Raw genomic sequence first — 17650 nt, forward strand, 5'->3', positions numbered from 1 at the left:
ACCTACATATATATTGTAAATAACACCAAAAGAATTTTATTCAAATCCAACTGGTTTCGGTTAAAATCGTGTATTTATGGCATCTTAAAAACTAAACATATCATATTTAAAATAAATAATTAGTCATATTTGAAAAATTATCACGAACAATTTTCGCCACATAAATAACATAATTTAATATAGTATTAGATGAATACGACAGCATTTTTTTCGTTATTTACGAAGATATGTATTTTTAAGGAAAACGCGTAAAATATAAATAGTTTTTAGTATCATTTACTATCTCAAGTTGGATTAAAACACAAATAAAGTTGGGCTCACAATTTTTTTTTCTTTGATATTTTGCATAGTAACACCCATATGCATAGTCGGTTCCTCGAGACCTCCTCCACTCGACCTTAGTCGAGGTCACCTCAAGGAAATCTTAAAAACTCCCTTGAAATCAGTATGTTCAGTTACGGCTTCACCCTCCAGTGAGGAACCTCCAGTAAGTCGAGTTGAGGTTGAGTGAAGGAATGACGTCATTAAATTTCTTATTATTATGTTGGCAAACTGTAGAGAATATGTTTATGGTTCACTTTTTTTATCTATGGGCTGTCTTCCTCTGAGATTGTGTTCTGTTTCTGTGGTGCTATCTGTCAATTCTGTTATTCAACTCAACGAACTCAACTGTCGAGTGCGAAGATAATTTGGTTAATTTGATTTCGTTCGTTTAGTGAGACAATTGTTATGGCCGGGAGGCAAGTTTTTAGTGAAATGGAAAAGGCGTGCTTGAGGGAATTAATTATAAAGTATAAATTGAACACCACGGGAACAATCGGGGCAGGAAATCCGAATGTAAACAAAGTAGCATGGGTCCGGCTTACCGAAGAATACAATTCTATTGAAAATAACAGCAAAGTAAGTAGAATACTTTACAATTTTATTTATATATTTAACTACTACCTATAATCTTATAGCCTAACCTAAATAATGTTGTTTATTTCAGAGAACAGAAGTCCAACTTAAAAAATGCTGGGATAATTTGAAGACAAGGAGGAAGCAAGTCCTAGCCCTAGAAAAAAGGGAACGAATGAAAACTGGAGGCGGGGCATACATACCTACACCGAGTTCCCAGGACATTGACGATGCCCTTCAAGACCAGACTGATGTGGAGATGCAGTTTGTCCGTGACAGTGACTCTGTGCTAGATGAAAGTCAATGTAATTTGTGTTACTTTTCTCCCTGTAGAGTTATTAGTTCCCTTGAGATAAACAAATTTTAGCTTCAATACAATATCATTAAAATATTTCAGGTATTGAAGTGGTGGATGAAATGCAAGATTTCCATCATGTTCAAGCTGCAGGTCAAAGTCTTGAGCAAGAAAGCATCGAACTTGGTTAGTTTATTTATGCTTATATTTGTCATTAGTACCTAATACATATATTTTTAAACTTTTGGATAAACATGAGATATATCTTTTGACAGGACGATCTGTGAAATCTCCTCCTCGTCGACCAGAGTCACAATTACCTGACCATGGTGCTCAGGCAACTCAAAGACAAGGTGAGGTTTTGGATTTTATTTTATATTATACAGTGTGTAACAAAAAGGTAGTCATATTTGAGGGCATGATCCTGCTAGGGTCATATGTTTGTATGATGAATACTGACATTTTTATCTGACTTATGGATGTTTATATTTATAATGTGTTTATATCAAAGAAAAAGTATTTATGTAGAAGGTATTAACCATCCAGAATCTACAACACAAGCATGTAGTTGTTACAGTAGAACTGATGGCGCTCTGTGTACAATTTCCAAAATGAAAAAGTATTATTTATTTATTAATGTACATTAGTAATTAAGGGAAACTCATTGGTACGTGATCAATCTGCAATTGTGTATTTACTCATTTCAGGTGCAACAAATACACGTGCCCGTGTTATTACGGAAGAGTTCAACCTTAGAAAAGCTCAATATGATAAAAATCAGCGAATGGATGAAGAGCTACATAAATTGAAGGTTGCTGAATAAGAGTGGTTAGTAAAGGCGGCACAAGAAAGGTACAATAAGGCTCGCCTGGAGAGAGAATGTGCAGAAGAGCTTCTCCGTTTAAACCAGGTCCAACGGGAGGAGGCGGAACTTAGGTTACAAAAGTTAAAAAAATGATTTTTAAAATTTTATTTATTTTATTGTTGTTGTGTTCTACAGAAAAAATAAAAAAATATAACACAAACCATTGTGTTTAAATTTTGAAATTTTAATAAAAATAATTAAGTAAAATGTCTTATAATAAAGTTATTTCTAATAATGCTACCACGTTCATTTTCCTGTACCACAGGTAAGGCAATCTCTGGTTCTCTTAGTGGCTCTGGCAATTCTTCATTCGTTTGTATACTAATATTATGCAAAATAGCACAAGAAACAATAATATTTGGAACAGTTGTGATTTTGTTTTGCAGTTTCCTGCTTAGGCATGCAAATCGCCTTTTCAAAACACCATTAACCCTCTCTATGATGTTTCTTGTGCTGATATGTGATCTATTATAACGCTGTTGTGGTGGTGTTTGAGGATTGAGAATCGGGGTAAACATGTAAGATGTTTGGGCATATCCATTGTCACCTAACAGTATACCACTATTTCTTAGGTCACCCTCTTCAAATCGCATCCTGCATCGACTGTTGGTAAATATACGCGAATCATGTACAGAACCTGGCCATCTTGTCACTATGTCATCTATTTCCATATGTGGGCCGCACACAATCTGAACATTTAAAGAAAAAAATCCTTTTCTGTTCCGATAAACTTCTCCATTTTCCCTCCTTGGGTTCTTGATTGGTACATGTGTACAATCTATAGTACCAACAACGCCAGGAAATCCAGCCTGTTGATAAAATTTTCTTTTAACATCTGACCTCTCGTCTACATTGGGAAATTTAATGTAGTGTCCGATTTTCAATGCAAGTGCTTTAGATATTTTAGTAACTATTCGAGATACCACAGCTTGACTCAGTTTGTGGAGATCTCCACATACAATCTGCAAACCAAACAAACAAAATCATATAAATTGTTTGTGTTAAAAATAGATTATTAGAAGGTAGGTATACATATGTAGGTATTTGCTTGCATCACAATACCTAGGTAAATAAATAAAGTTGTACCTAGCCATGTGTATTGTGTACTCACCTGAAAGTTCCCTGTGGCATAAAATCTCACTGCTATGAGCAGCTGCAACAGAGGTGGTATTGGAAGACCTCGGTTATTGGCACTCGGTGTTAAATTCAAAAGTGGCAAGAGGACATTTATGATTGTATCTTTTCTAAATCGAAATCTTCTTCGGAATTCCACATCATCAAAATATTCCAGCGGATTTTCTGCATCCCGTAAATACCGCTTTGTAGGACGATATTGGTACAAATCTTCATAAATGTAGTCAATAAAATCATGGAAATTATTCATTATGCTAATTAACCTCAGAAATAATGTGGTTGCGCGCTGTTAACAAGCTTTGAGGAGGCCTCAAGGTAGATCGCGATGTACCTTGAGTTTGACAGTTCATTACTCGACTCGACTGAGGAATTTGCTCAAGTCGAGGATAGTTTTTTCAATTCTGCATACCAACTTTATCCTTGAGGTTGAGTCGAGTCACAGTCGAGTGGAGGAAATCTCGAGGAACCGACTATGCATATGGGTGTTAATGCTTTTGAAAACTTTTGATCTTGATTACAACTGTAATTCACTTTTGATTACAACTGTAATTAACTTTTGATCACAACTGTAATTAACTTTTCATTACAACTGTAATTATCTTTTGATTACAACTGAACTTAACTTTTGATTACAACTGTAATTAACTTTTGATTAAAACTGTAATTAACTTTTGATAACAGCTGTAATTAACAGAACTTGATAATAAACATATTGTTAAAATTAATAATATTTTTTTTAATATTAAACAAAAATTTCGATTCAACGAACTAAACATAAAAACCATTGAATATTGTTGTAGTTTACAAAACAAGTTTGACAAATTTTTATATCATATCTGTCCATTCCGTAAGACATTTTTTCTATTAAATGAATAGGTTTGCCACATTCAAAAACTAATGAATGATTATTTTTTTTCATAAATCGATCACGCGATCGTCTTAAATGAGCTAATTTAAAGTAAATATCCTAGAACGCGTGTCCATAACTGGTGTGCCTGGTAATACTGAGAGATCAATGGCTCTTTACACGAGAGGAAAGTCTATTAAAACTAAGTAATGCGAGGTTATTTTAATGATGCTTCGGCTTTAACTTAGTATGTGATTATGATTACCGATATAGATCAACAAGGGATTAAATACAATAAATAAAATGATTGGTTTTTAATGTAGATAATTAGATTATTTATTCAAACAAAAGAATATTTTTGATTTGAAGATATCAAAAGATATTTTTTATATTAATTGACTGAGCGTAGAGAAGTTCTGTTTTGGCTCAACCACTTTGCGTTTGTTTTTGTCTGTTTGTACGTTTGTTTATGTGTTCCATGTCCGTTCAATCCTGTCAAGTTGGTAGCGATATTTGATAGAACCTTTCTATTCCGCTAGAGCGACTGTTGCGAGCTCTCAAGTCGTTTTTTACCAATAAGGTTTATGCGCATTATTTTTTGATGCTATGCGGAGAGGAACCTTCACAGAACTTGACAATCAACTTTGAAAATTGATGAATTTTTCAAATTCATTGAAACAAATCCTTAATACTGTCGTTTTTGAAAAAGGGGAGCGGTCATATAGGAGCTAACATAGATATACCTTTATGTTCTTGTAGTTATATTGTTTTTCGACCTTTACAAAGACTGAAAACTTCAAGTAAAATATAGCTATAAATATATTGGGATGTAAAAGTGCAAGCACGAAGTACCAAGCCATAGCAAAAATCATTAATTTGGAGTATCAGGTACAACAAGGTTTAAAGATTTATGTGCGCTAACGTACGGTGAAATATCACGTACTCTTTCTTGGCCACTGTAACCTTCAACGATGACAAGATTGGAGGTCATTAAAAGCTGACCTTTGGGAGAGTCCTTAAAGTTTCTTGGAGGTAACACATGACTAATGAGGAAGTTACTTCGTATGCAGGATGAGAGGAAACCCTTCACACAATCAAGAAAGGAGAAACTGTATTTATTGATGATATACTCAGAAACGAAAAATACTCAGTGGCAATTTATTTCGAAAAGAAGGATTGAGGGAAAAACTGAAATCAAAATACAGCACTTATCATGAGAGAGGAATTTGAAAATCAGAATTAATAATAACAATAGAGGATTTATGATAACTAAAATATTTATTTAAAAAAACACATCTTTTATTGCGACGCACAGGAAACCAAGTTCAGAGAACCTTACAATAATCCGTGTTAATGTATTTTATATGAAGCCGCGTCAATAGTCAATAAGTAACTCAACTTAAAATCCCTCTTGTAAAGAGATTAAATCCTCGATCTTTGTTAGCGATGGTATCTCCTAATATTCGGTTTATATCCCAAGGTGTTTACTGGCTGTTTAGGACTTCTAGCCGCATTCATAAAAGGAGATGTTAATGCAACGCGATAAAGTTGACGCCCTCCTGATTGTGAATGGAACCTAATATCGTCTAGCACAGACAGCGCGCATTATTGTCGCTAATAATGGTTTCAACAGCTGTTTTTGTTAAAATATCATCAGGTCATCTTTATAATAATCCGTTTACGTTGAAAATAATATGTGATCTGACTCAACTCACTAACTCACAACTATCACTCTCTCAATTTTTCTAGAGCTTAAAAAGACTGGTAGCCAAAGCAACATTACTACTACTTATGACTATTTCTGAATAGCCTCTTCACAACCTATTTCTTCTGTATCACATGAAAATAATATAAAAAATTTAAAACAAAGTGCAAATGTCGAACTAGCTAGCAGCAAAATAAGCTACGTGAGAATGGTCGAGCGTCAACCATATTCTACCGTCAACAAAATTCTCGCCGCCGAACATTTACTCTCTTGTGAATAGGGCCTTATACAAACATAATAGAGGTTTGTGGACTCTGTATAGAGATACAAACTCACAAATAACTCCCTGGGAAGAGAGTGACAAAATATACTCGTGTAATACGGATATTTATGTCCTCTGCATTCTTATTTGCTTTGGACCAAGGCGTCCAGCGTGTGGACCGGTTTTTTATCTTGGAAATTTATTGCTTTTTAAATTTTGATTTCTTAATCTAAAATTTTAATGTTTACACCGCGTGAGCCCGTTTACCATTCGGATGATCTTAAAACGTAAATAAAAATGCAAAAACTTTTTGATCTTCAAAATATTTCAAATTCTTTTACAGAATTGGCAAACACACATTTTATATAAATTACGCTAGCCGAGTTTATTAACCAGATTTGAATAGCCAGGTGCCTTCTAAACATCCTCCTTGCCCTCTCTTTTTCTCCCACTTCTTTCTGCCTCACAACGTACTTCAAATTTAGGATGTCAATTTCCCACTAAGAGTAGATTCATTTATATAGATAAGATAGAAATTTCGTTTATACTTTACATAATTTACTAAAGAAGAAAACTAGAAGTGCCTTCCTACAAAAATGTATGATATTTTTTTTCTATGTTGCCCAATTGCCCTGCGCTCCATTTCAGACATGTTTTTTCGATGTTTTCGATCCTATTTGAATTTCGTAAATTTTTCAAATATTTAGATTATGGTATTCTTTATTCAATGGTTTACATTGAGAAAACAAGCGAACAATTAACAAAGTGACATAAACAAGTACAGGCAAATTTTTTTAAAGAGTGCCCGTTGTTCATGTATGTGTGTACACCGATAGCATCGAAAGTTTCAAAAAAGTGTTTAGTTCTAGTTTGAAACAAACGCCCGCAATCTCCTCTCACCTCGCAAATGCTCAAAGATACTATTGGATGCAGAGCGATATATAAATTCTAATTAAACTTAGACTCGCGATTCTGTAGAACAATCGATTTGTTTTGTTTAATTCTGCAAACTTCCCAACAAAAATAGCTTATTTTTCCATCCATTTCACCACACACAAGGAAGGGTCTTTTTAAAATGATCCGCCTGTGGGTACCTGCGTTATTTAATGTCATCTAAGACAGCACTATATAAATAGACTAATAAAGTCTCTCAATAAACAAACATTGCACAAGTTGAATAATTAGTCAATTTAACGTAAGTATGCATCTAAATCGAGATATGCCGATATCTTTAACATTCCTAACAATTAATTTCTCCACAGCATCAACCCGCAGTGTTCCTATCAACACATTTTTATCTCCGCGGTAATACATGATATTGTAACTTAATCTCGTTTAACCCGTGTCGGCAGGAGATATTTCTCTATAAAACAACAGGCACTCTTCAATAGATTAGGGTTTGACCAGAAATGTTGGGACCTGATTGATTTTAAACCTAAATATTATCATTTTATAATGGCTGTAAAAAAATAAATAATTATTTTACTTTGAGAAGTAGATTTGTTGACAAGAAAATGTAAAAAGCCAAATATTTATCAATTATAAAATCATACAATGTATTTTAAATATTATATGATGATGTGTCACTGGGCGATTTGCCCGTGCTGAGACCCCCATTTTACAATTTAATAAAATCCAATAAAAAATAAAATGAAATAAATAATACGAAATAATAAATTGACGTAAAATAAAATACACCAATAAACGCAGTAATGAAAAAAAAGTCAAATAATACGAGGTACGGTTGTATGTAATAAGTATATTTATATATTTTATTGTTTTTATAGGTATAACGTATGTATAACCTATTACATTTCCAAACATATTACATGGTTTTAAAATAATTATATTCAATAAAGCACGACTTGACATGTGGAGTTTGGTGTTATTTTTTCATAATTCTTAATTCTTGATGTGCGGTGTACAGATATACCTGGTATGGTTACAAGAAAAAAATGCTAGTGCCTACAATATATGTATAAAATAAAATATATACAACATAAAAATTGAACCCAGCTAAGAACGTGCATCACATAGGTAACGTTAAAATTAGTGGAAGTAGAGAAGCAACATAAAAAAATGTTACTAAAGGAAAGGTGCAAAGCTTTTTCTGCTGTCAATGAAAGCTTGGAAGTTAATAATGTGATTGAATTAACTTTAAACTGAAGCTATAAACCCTAGCATTTATGGTGTTACGCGTGTTGAAAACATGTTCCTAGAATCAAAATCGATTCATTTGACTGCCAACCGAGTTTCTTTCATTACGTTATCGTTTTCTCTAAGGGTAGTCCAAGCGCTTGAGAACACATATTATAAATTTGCGAAACATTTAAAACTTTACAAACGTAATATGCCCGTTTCATTCTGAATTTCCAGTTTCTCGTAAGTCAATTAAAAATCTCCAGGATCAAAACATTGAATTCTTATTGAATGTGGCTTAAGGCTTTAACTAAACATATTTGTTTTCAATCTGTGGCTCCCGATCTAATAACACGTGTAAACATTAAATAATAAAGAATGGAATTCCACAACCGAATCAAATAATAAATTCAATCATTTGGGAGGGAAATTTAAATAAACGAGCTGGGAATTTATTACCCCATTGGAGGATGTTTACGAACCCTTACGGAGAGCGTTAAATTTACGAGTTTCGGCTTTTCTTTACGCTCTACGGTCAATGTTTGGGTTAGGGTTAGAAGGGACGTGTTTGATTGTGAACCTTTACAGGACTTCGTTCAGGGCGTTAAATGTATAGTTAAGGTGCACCTACCGAAAATAAAAGTGGTTTTGGGAAATATATTTGGTTAGCTTAACTGGTAGTTCAAAGGGATATGTTAAAATTCATCGTACAAAATACTCTGATTATCGTCCTGGCAAGAACCTTCATTTACAACTGAAAAAAGTGTTTAAAATCGCTTTAGTTACCTATTCGATGACCTTTAAAATAAAAAATAAACTTTAAAACCTCTTTTTATTCTCGTTTTGCATTCAATTGGTATGTATCCGTGGTCGATTGGTTAAGATCCTTGTCTAAAAATCTAAAAGCCGTGGGTTTAAATCCCACCGTGCGCAGGTAATTTTTTGTTTGATTAATCTGTATTATTTATTCACAATTTATTCATCCAAAATAATGTATTTAAAATAATTGGTTTAGTATATTAGCGGAACGTTCCCGAGTCCGAGATATATAACTATCGTCCAGGTGAAAACCCACCATTTAGAATCGAAGTGTTCCTTAAAATGGCTTTAGCCGTCTTTGGAAACAGATCGCGACCAGAAGCCAGGTCCTTCCCCATCTTCCTCTTACAAATTTCCTTCCCTCCCCACTATCTTCAGCGTCTCAAACTACCCCAATCGGGGATACTACAGTATCACTGCATTAAAAAAAAAAAAAAAAACTAGTTAATTGTAGGTCGAATTAGACTGCTTGCTAACAAAACAATATAAACAATATTGCATGTTAGGAAAAAACATTGAATAAATATTTTTTTTTTCATGTTCTCCATAAAACGGTTATTCACCAATATATCATGGAGAAGATTGCAAATTAAAAAGTTTACAGAGGCAGTTTTACTATTTTGTGACATTTGTTAAAAGATAGTTACTGAATTTTCTGTAGGTGACATTGAAAATGTCGATGACTAATGCAGAATCGTTAAGCAGTTGAGTCGCTCTGTTTATTGGCGCGTTCTGGGATCTCATTCGAGTAAAATTGTTAGGGACATAAAAGTTAACCTCTTTCAACATAGGCGGATTGTGTATTGTACCAGAGATTAACTTAAAAAAGTGTTTGCCTAAAAATATTTTTCTGCGGGCTTCTAATGTATTGAAATATTTAAGAACAAGGATGGATACAGGAATGGATAGTATGTATATTCCCTCATGTACAGGTAACGCATAAACCTTTAAATATGTAATCAGTACATTGATTACCTTAATCTAAAGATCTTTACTGTCTTGTATAGAGAAGCAGAAAATAACTTGAGCCCCATTCATCGAAGTCATTCATTTTATTAATGATATCATTAATTACAGGTAATATAATCGACTATGTTGTAGATCTACGGGTCTCCCAAGTTGTGAATCTAAAATATATTCGACTACCTGATATTTACGTACTAAATAATATATTGTAAATAAATAAAATATGAAGGGTTTATGACTATGTTGTGGATGCTAATGAAGCATAATTCGAACATCTTTAATGACCCATGCATTTTATTATGGAGTTGATTAGTAGTGGTTTTTAGTAGCTTCAGACTTCAGACCAAAAACGATGAAAAAAATATGCTGTCATATTTAAAGCAAAGAAATCTCAAACGGTGCCTTATTGAAACCGTTTCCCTGCGGTTGAATTATTTATAATAGGTCCTATCAACTACCTATGTTTTAGTTTTGATGGTGCCTAAGTTATTTAGTAGGAAACTAATATAAAAAATAAAGTTTTTCTTTGAATTTAAATTCTAAAATTTTAGTTGTATTTAAACGGTTCCATTGCTAACTCAACACAGTGACTATTCAACACACTTTTGAAAAGTGATATTAGTATATTAAAGTATACGTGGATAAACAGGTCTTTAAAACACGCGCGATTTTTCGAGCACGACGGCGTAGCCGAGCGCTCGAAATAAAGCAAGTGTTTTAAAGACCAGTTATCCACGAATACTTTACGCTATTTTTTTTTATTGGTACACTTTGAAAACATAAATATCTGATAATATTATTACTCCAGCGTCTGGACGGTGTAGGCCCTGTGATTGGTCAAATTCAAATTGTGTTTAAATAAGACTTTAAAGATTAAGACACCATTTCATACTGAAATAGAATCGCCACATGTAATACGATATTTCTTAAAAAATATCGTTTCTGCTTATACAATTTTTGGATAATATCGAAGAAAATATGTCTTAAAAAAGTTCATAATCCATTGGATTAATTACATTACAGTGAAAATTATCCACAATTACGTGATTACGTTTGACGTTTGACGAAAAAAGCAAGCGTTAATTCAATATGGCCGATACCCGAATACGCATCGCGGCTAGGTGGCCGACAGAGCGCCCCTCTGGCGGTGAAGAAACGAATCAAATGACTGGCGCGTATATTTAAATATGCAAAATTACTTGAACATCAAGTGTTTAATAATAAGATTTCTTCTGGAAGTTTAGTTCTACTTTGCAATGGCATTTTTCATTATTATTTATAATTTTTTTTTGCTTATTAATTACATCTGATTTTATATTGACATGTTTTCTAATTTCTAAAATTTCTAAATTATTTATTTGCGATGCTTTAATCCTGAGTGAAGTATTTTAAGACCTAAATTTTTATCGAAAGTGTGATTCAAAAGATGATTTGCAAACTCATATTCACTATTTCCATTTAGAACCCTGAGATGTTTTTTAGTTCTGACTTCAAAGTTTCTATTGGTTCTACCTTTGTAAAATAAATTACAATCCAGCCCAATTGAGTTTATAAACTCCTGATTTTTTTGTTTGATTTTCGCAATCTATATTATTAAGAATATATTTATTCATTCTGTTATTAGTGTAAAACGCCGGTTGAATAGTACCAGGAATGTTTATATACATATATAATTTTAGAAGTGTCGTTATCCACAAACAGAATTCTACGCCATTGTTTATTTATATCTTAAGAACTAGGGTAAAAATACCGTTTGAAGATAATATGTTTAATTATTTTATTTAGTATTTCAACTATCAATTTATTAGAATAACCGTTATTAAATGTTATTTGTCTTATGAATATATTGTTTTATGGTTATATGCAAAAAAAAATTTCAGGTCTTAAAATACTTCACACAGGATATAAAGCATCACAAATAAATAATTTCGAAATTTTAGAAATAAGAGAACATGTTTATAAAAGTAGATGTAATTAACAAGAATTTTTTTTTATAAACTCTCTTTTAAATATTTTCCCACTTAACTGGTCTTTCATATTGTAATTCCTAATTCTTATAAACCCAGCCTACTCTTACCCCTCCCCCCTCCTTCCACTTCTTTTTTCCAATTGTAATCTATATTTAATTTTTGACTTCGGTGTATACTTCGTTCATGAAACATGTATTGGTTGTATATAATAAAGTGAAGTTAAAAAAGTTATTTGTTTTTTAATAAAATAAAGTTTAATCGGATAACATTATTTTATCTATTTCCATTGTATATCAATGCATACGTACATAATAAAATGTAAACATTATATTTATTTATTAATTGGACAATTTGCATGGCGCCGCTTTTGTGAGATATCACCTCAGGGGCGCTATATTGTAATAATCTACCTTTATATATAGATTTTTACTCTCCTGATGAAGGTGTATATATAATCTAACTTTAAACTTTATTAGATACAGTAACAGTTTTAGGAAAAGAATTACCACCAGTTGGAGTAAAATTCACACCTTTTAATTAAACCGACTGCTAATCACATTGCACAATTACCCTCCTTTTATCCATAAACACGGGTACAATTAATCAATATGTAATAATGTATTATTTCAGTCAACTTTGTTGTAACTATCTTTAATTGTTGTGACAAACTATACGATATTGATTCAACTTATAGACATTGACGGTTGTAACACATATTTAAGCACTGCAAGTCTCCTATGAGCAAATTATATTAGGTACCATAACAGTTAATATCAGTTGTAGACATGTAGTCAATAATAGTGTTTCATTTGAAATAATCCATCACAAATACGTAAAATTTCATTTATTCAAACAACTGTCATTCTTATTATGCCTAAATTGAGCATGTTATTATTCATTAACTCCTTCCTGTTCCGTGTTTTAACAATATATACTCACCCTCTCTCTGTGAATGACCTAATATCTATCTTTTAAATGTAACTGTTGTTAATATCACTTAAACTGGGCGCAGCCCAAGCAAGTGCCGCCCGCAGGGCCTAGCAGCAAAAACCCGCGGAGCGGGTTTTTAACTGCTAGTTGATATTATTATTAAAAATTTGGAAATAAAAACTATTAATGAATTCGTGATGTGACATCACAATATCTTGTTGTCATGGAAATGAAAAACACAAACATTATTTTATTTGACGTTTAAAATATTCCTTGTTGATTTGTTGATGTTGCCATGGTAACTTTAAAAAACGCGCGTTCCATAAAGTGCGATTTAAACACGCTAGAGCGTACTTTAAATGAGTAAAAAAGGGCACCAATAAAAAAAAGTCATTAAAAACGATGATTTTTTTTTACCTAACCTAATCTAACCTAACGTACTTAACCCAGTTAATAAAGTTTTTGTTTCATCACTTTCCATGACTTTATATAACTTTTTAAAGATGTAATGAATTCACATTTTGATGATTTATCCGGTCACCATTTAAACATATCAAAATTTATCAAGACGTTGACAACCGTTTTGTGGATTTCATTGGTTATCAATTCAATTTCATTCTCAAATAAATCGACGATTTTCATGAAGAGTTTCAACGGATTATACAATTTAAAAATAGAAATGTAGATGTCCTAGAAATTTATTATTTAATATTTTAAACGTTATTTGAATATAAGAATAATGTTTTAAATTTGGCGCAAAAGTCCTCACTCGGTTTCTTAAGGCATTAACTTTGTTTTCTAATAAAATAATTGGTTTGACACACGTTCTTGAGAAGTATGGCGATGCTTGGTTGATTAATGTGTTATGCTTCTATTTAATTCACAATGATATGAAAGTCATGATGACAAGACGCCATTTGCAAAAATGGGAGCATCTTCCGCCTACATCCCTAGGTGAATGAAAACTATTCTGAAGTAAGTGGCAAATATATAAATTAAACATATTAAAAAATGAATGCAAACTTCATTAGCTCTTCATTCCAGAGTGGAAGCTTCTCTCATTTTCACTCTGATGAGAGATAACCATTCGGAAACGAAACAATCCAAATAAAGGCTTTAATTTTGTTTATGTTACAAAACCTCAATGGCCAGGTACCTACTTCCTTTCCTTCCTCTTTCCATTCGCAATAAACCCGAATGTTGCTGACTACTGAACATCGATTGCTGTACCTTTCTACGCCAAGCCATTTTAGCCTTGTAAAATTACCTTAGTAAACATAGATTTGTCAGTTGAGACTTGGATTCTCATGCTTATGGGCATTTTACACGATGTTTTTTTTTCGTCCAGTTTCCATTTGGATTAGGGGTGATAAAAAGGACGTGTTCTATTTTGGTACCGATTTCCGTACACTTTAGATGGTGGATATTAACTGTCGTCTTTCATTGTTACACGTAACTGTATTACGTGTAATTATTGCATTTTATTACGTTGTATATATTATAAAATATTTTTATAAAAATACTATAAAATGTGTTTATTACTGATTGTGAACTATGTAAATTATTCTTAGGTATTGTGAATTTCGCTTGAATTTTTGATAATTTGTTGACGGCAACGACAAAGGCAAATGACAGACGGTTTCATGTGTTCTACGGTTATGTTCGAGGTGTTTAGTACCGTTCCACAATATTATTTCTTCTCTAATGGGCTACCTATCTGTATGAAATCTTAAGTATGAAAATGATGATATTGTAAAGTAAATATTTTACATACGGGTTCCGATAAAGTTTCTATATGGGGATAGGTATGAAAAAAACGCATCATGTAAAACGGCCATTAGTAAACTATGGTGATTGTGTTAAAAGGGAGTAAGTAATGGTCACCACTTGCTTCGGACAGTAAAATTCTATTCACCTAACAAAAAACACTTAGGACGGGTTGTTTCGGAGAATCTGAACAATTCATCAAATTTCAACGTTCATTTTCAAGTTCCGTGAAAGATTTTTACAAGTTCTGTTTTTATTTTAGTTTTGTCAAGCAACTAGCCTACAATGATATAAAAACAGAACTTGAATAAATCTTTCACAGAACCCGAAAATGAACGTTGAAATTTGATGAATTGTTCAAATTCTCCGAAACAACCCGTCCTAATTGTTGTCAAAATCCAGACAATGAAATGAATGGCTGAATTTTATGGTGAAACTAACTAATTTGAATAATTATGTGTTAAAATAATTATCGTTATTTACTGCGACATAATGTCTCACGGACCAGCGAAGTTACTGATTTAACTTCAGTGTCGACAATAATTCAAGAAAAAACATATAAATTTGCGAGTTAAATACCCCTTTGACAATAAAATACGAATGACAATAAATATTGTTCGAATCACACGCAGGTAATAAATCTTGATTTCTACTATTGAATATTATAATTTTGATATTTGATACATTTTAAGCCGCGAAAAAAATGTTAATAACGATAAATTAGAGTTCATTGTAAAGCTGTGGATAAGTACCGGTATAACCATTTTAAGAACCAATTTAACCTTGTTATAATAGTTTCATTTATTTTTTAAGGATATATTTGGGGGAACTAGTTGCCATTTTAAAAATTGGTTGTGATAATATATTATGTGAACAAATTGTTACATGGATATTAATTCAGGAAGTGAGGATATGATAAATTATGTAAACACATTGCAACATATATTTTTTTTAACATTAGTTCCACACATTTCTCTCAGGGCCCATGTCATCTTTGGAGATACTGTTTGGAGGGTGGGTAGAGAAATGTCCAGGAGTGACGGACGTATAAATCCATTTCTCCCACTGCGTTGCAAGGCGATGTTTCGAGAGAGACCTTCTGGAGAGGCCGAAAGATCTCACTGAACTAGTTTCTCGTGAACTGGCCTGCCATACAGTTGGTGGGCAGATGCACCCACTTAATTAGGTCAGATATTTATTTTAGAAATATCAACACATTTTAACTTCGTATGTATTGGGAAATTGGCTAAATATGTTTGGATTAAAGAATTTACGCAATGATTATGGCAAATTAAATACATACCGATAACTTATTAGCAAATTTGGGAAATCCATTAATGTGTTTAAAAAAAATAATAATATGTAATATCACACAATTGGTAATCGATTTGATAAATAACGCTTTATATTACATATGATATAACTAAAGGAAATAATACAAAGTTAATTTATGTGGGGTAGGTACTACGTTTTCCAGAGATAAATGTAGAAAAAAAGTGACTCAAAGAATAAATATTATTTTTTATTTGAATACATATTTTATCACTTTGTCGCTTTGTAATTTGAGTAGGCCACGAGCCCTTCACTAAAGTGTCCTTTTAATATCCCAAAAAATGTTATGTTTTTACTCTTATTGAGTTTTGACACTTAGTAACTTTTTGTCTCTAAAAAACTAACAAACTTTGACAGGTTGGGTTCAAAGTGACACCGGTTAGTTGGAAGAAAGTTTACTTAACGTATTTGGTGGGCGGCCTATCACTATCAAAGTTTAATCGTGGAACCTAATGAAGATGTCAGAAGAGGAAATATAGACGTGGTTAAGACCGGACATTACGAACAATCTCGCGCCGTAACAGTAAAAAACACCATTAAATTACAGTACTTACATTGCTGTGATTATCGGTAAGACGATTTGGAATAATTTATAGCTTGACACTTGACATGTTAAAGAAAAAAATACAAATAAAAACCGATGAGGTCTGAATTGGAACAATTTTTAGCTTTTACGTAGCCGGGAGATCTTTCAAAAATTGGCCTCTCATGTTATGACAATTCTTCAAGACCAATGTGACTAATATCAATATAAAAACTTATATTTTAATGATATATATACATACAAAACAACGATAGTCGATTCTGACTTTTGACTACAAAGTGTTATGGTTACTGTACAGACGCGGTAGTCTCTCTCGCTGCAGCAGCTGGTCCAGTTTCTTCACCACCTAGGATTCTTGCTGCAGAGTCTCCATTTTCTATCTTCGTCGAACGTCACAGCGGTGCTGCCAAGGTCTGTTATCTATGTGAGGAATTGTGTCAGCTCTTTATTAGCAGCAGACACATACCAGGATGGATGACGAACCTCGTGCTGGCACTGTTGATGGACTCTCTCGCTGCAGCAGCTGGTCCAGTTTCTTCACCACCTAAGATTCTTGCTGCAGAATATCCATCTTCTATCTTCATGTCACCTGTTCCTGTTTTTCATTCTACTTTACTTAGCTTCACTTTATTTTGGTAATATTTGTATTTTTTGTAATACCTGCATCAACTGTAAAGCGCCCCTGATTATTATTATTATTATTATTTATTCGTATAATATTTACTATGATTTGATATAGGTCAGAACGGCACTGACGTCATTCTTCCCCGTTCGTATCTCTAATGCGTAGCATTGTGGAGAGATTGACAACTATTGTGACGTCACCTATCATTTATAATCAGGTCTGTTTTCTGGCAAAAAGAAAAACGTATTACGAAAACCTGTATAAAATAAAATACGTAAGACGGATAATATTGTGTGAGAAAGTTCTGGGTCATTTACGTCAAAAGCTTGTTAGCAAAACTTCTTACTTTTTAACACAAATAAATCGTTTCGAGTTAAACCTCGAAATAACATATATGGTTTTAGTGTAAATGCAACCATACGAGGGCGTATACTAACTTAAGCGTTTTGCGTGACTCAGTTATATTATGTTAATTATACATATTAAGCTGACTAATGTAGTACTTAATTATGAAAGAAACATAATACTTACATTCCACATCATTTCAAAAGAT

General features: G+C 32.7%; 2 protein-coding genes across 2 annotated transcripts in view; one reads left to right on the top strand and one right to left on the bottom strand.

Annotated features, from left to right (window-relative positions):
- The window catches only part of bnl (fibroblast growth factor branchless), a 185821-nt gene that overhangs the window by 41118 nt on the left and 127053 nt on the right, over positions 1-17650 (bottom strand). The gene's annotated exons all lie outside the window — the stretch shown is intronic.
- LOC149417347 (myb/SANT-like DNA-binding domain-containing protein 3) lies at positions 357-1531 on the top strand. Its single transcript, XM_089639982.1, has 3 exons — positions 357-900; positions 989-1202; positions 1295-1531. The coding sequence occupies exons 1-3, from the start codon at positions 730-732 to the stop codon at positions 1381-1383; spliced, it is 474 nt and encodes a 157-aa protein (XP_089496108.1). The 5' UTR covers positions 357-729; the 3' UTR covers positions 1384-1531.

This window comes from Hesperophylax consimilis, chromosome 15 (assembly GCF_061612785.1).
Source record: "Hesperophylax consimilis isolate HC1 chromosome 15, BYU_Hcon_1.0, whole genome shotgun sequence".
Classification (NCBI taxonomy): Eukaryota; Metazoa; Arthropoda; class Insecta; order Trichoptera; family Limnephilidae; genus Hesperophylax; species Hesperophylax consimilis.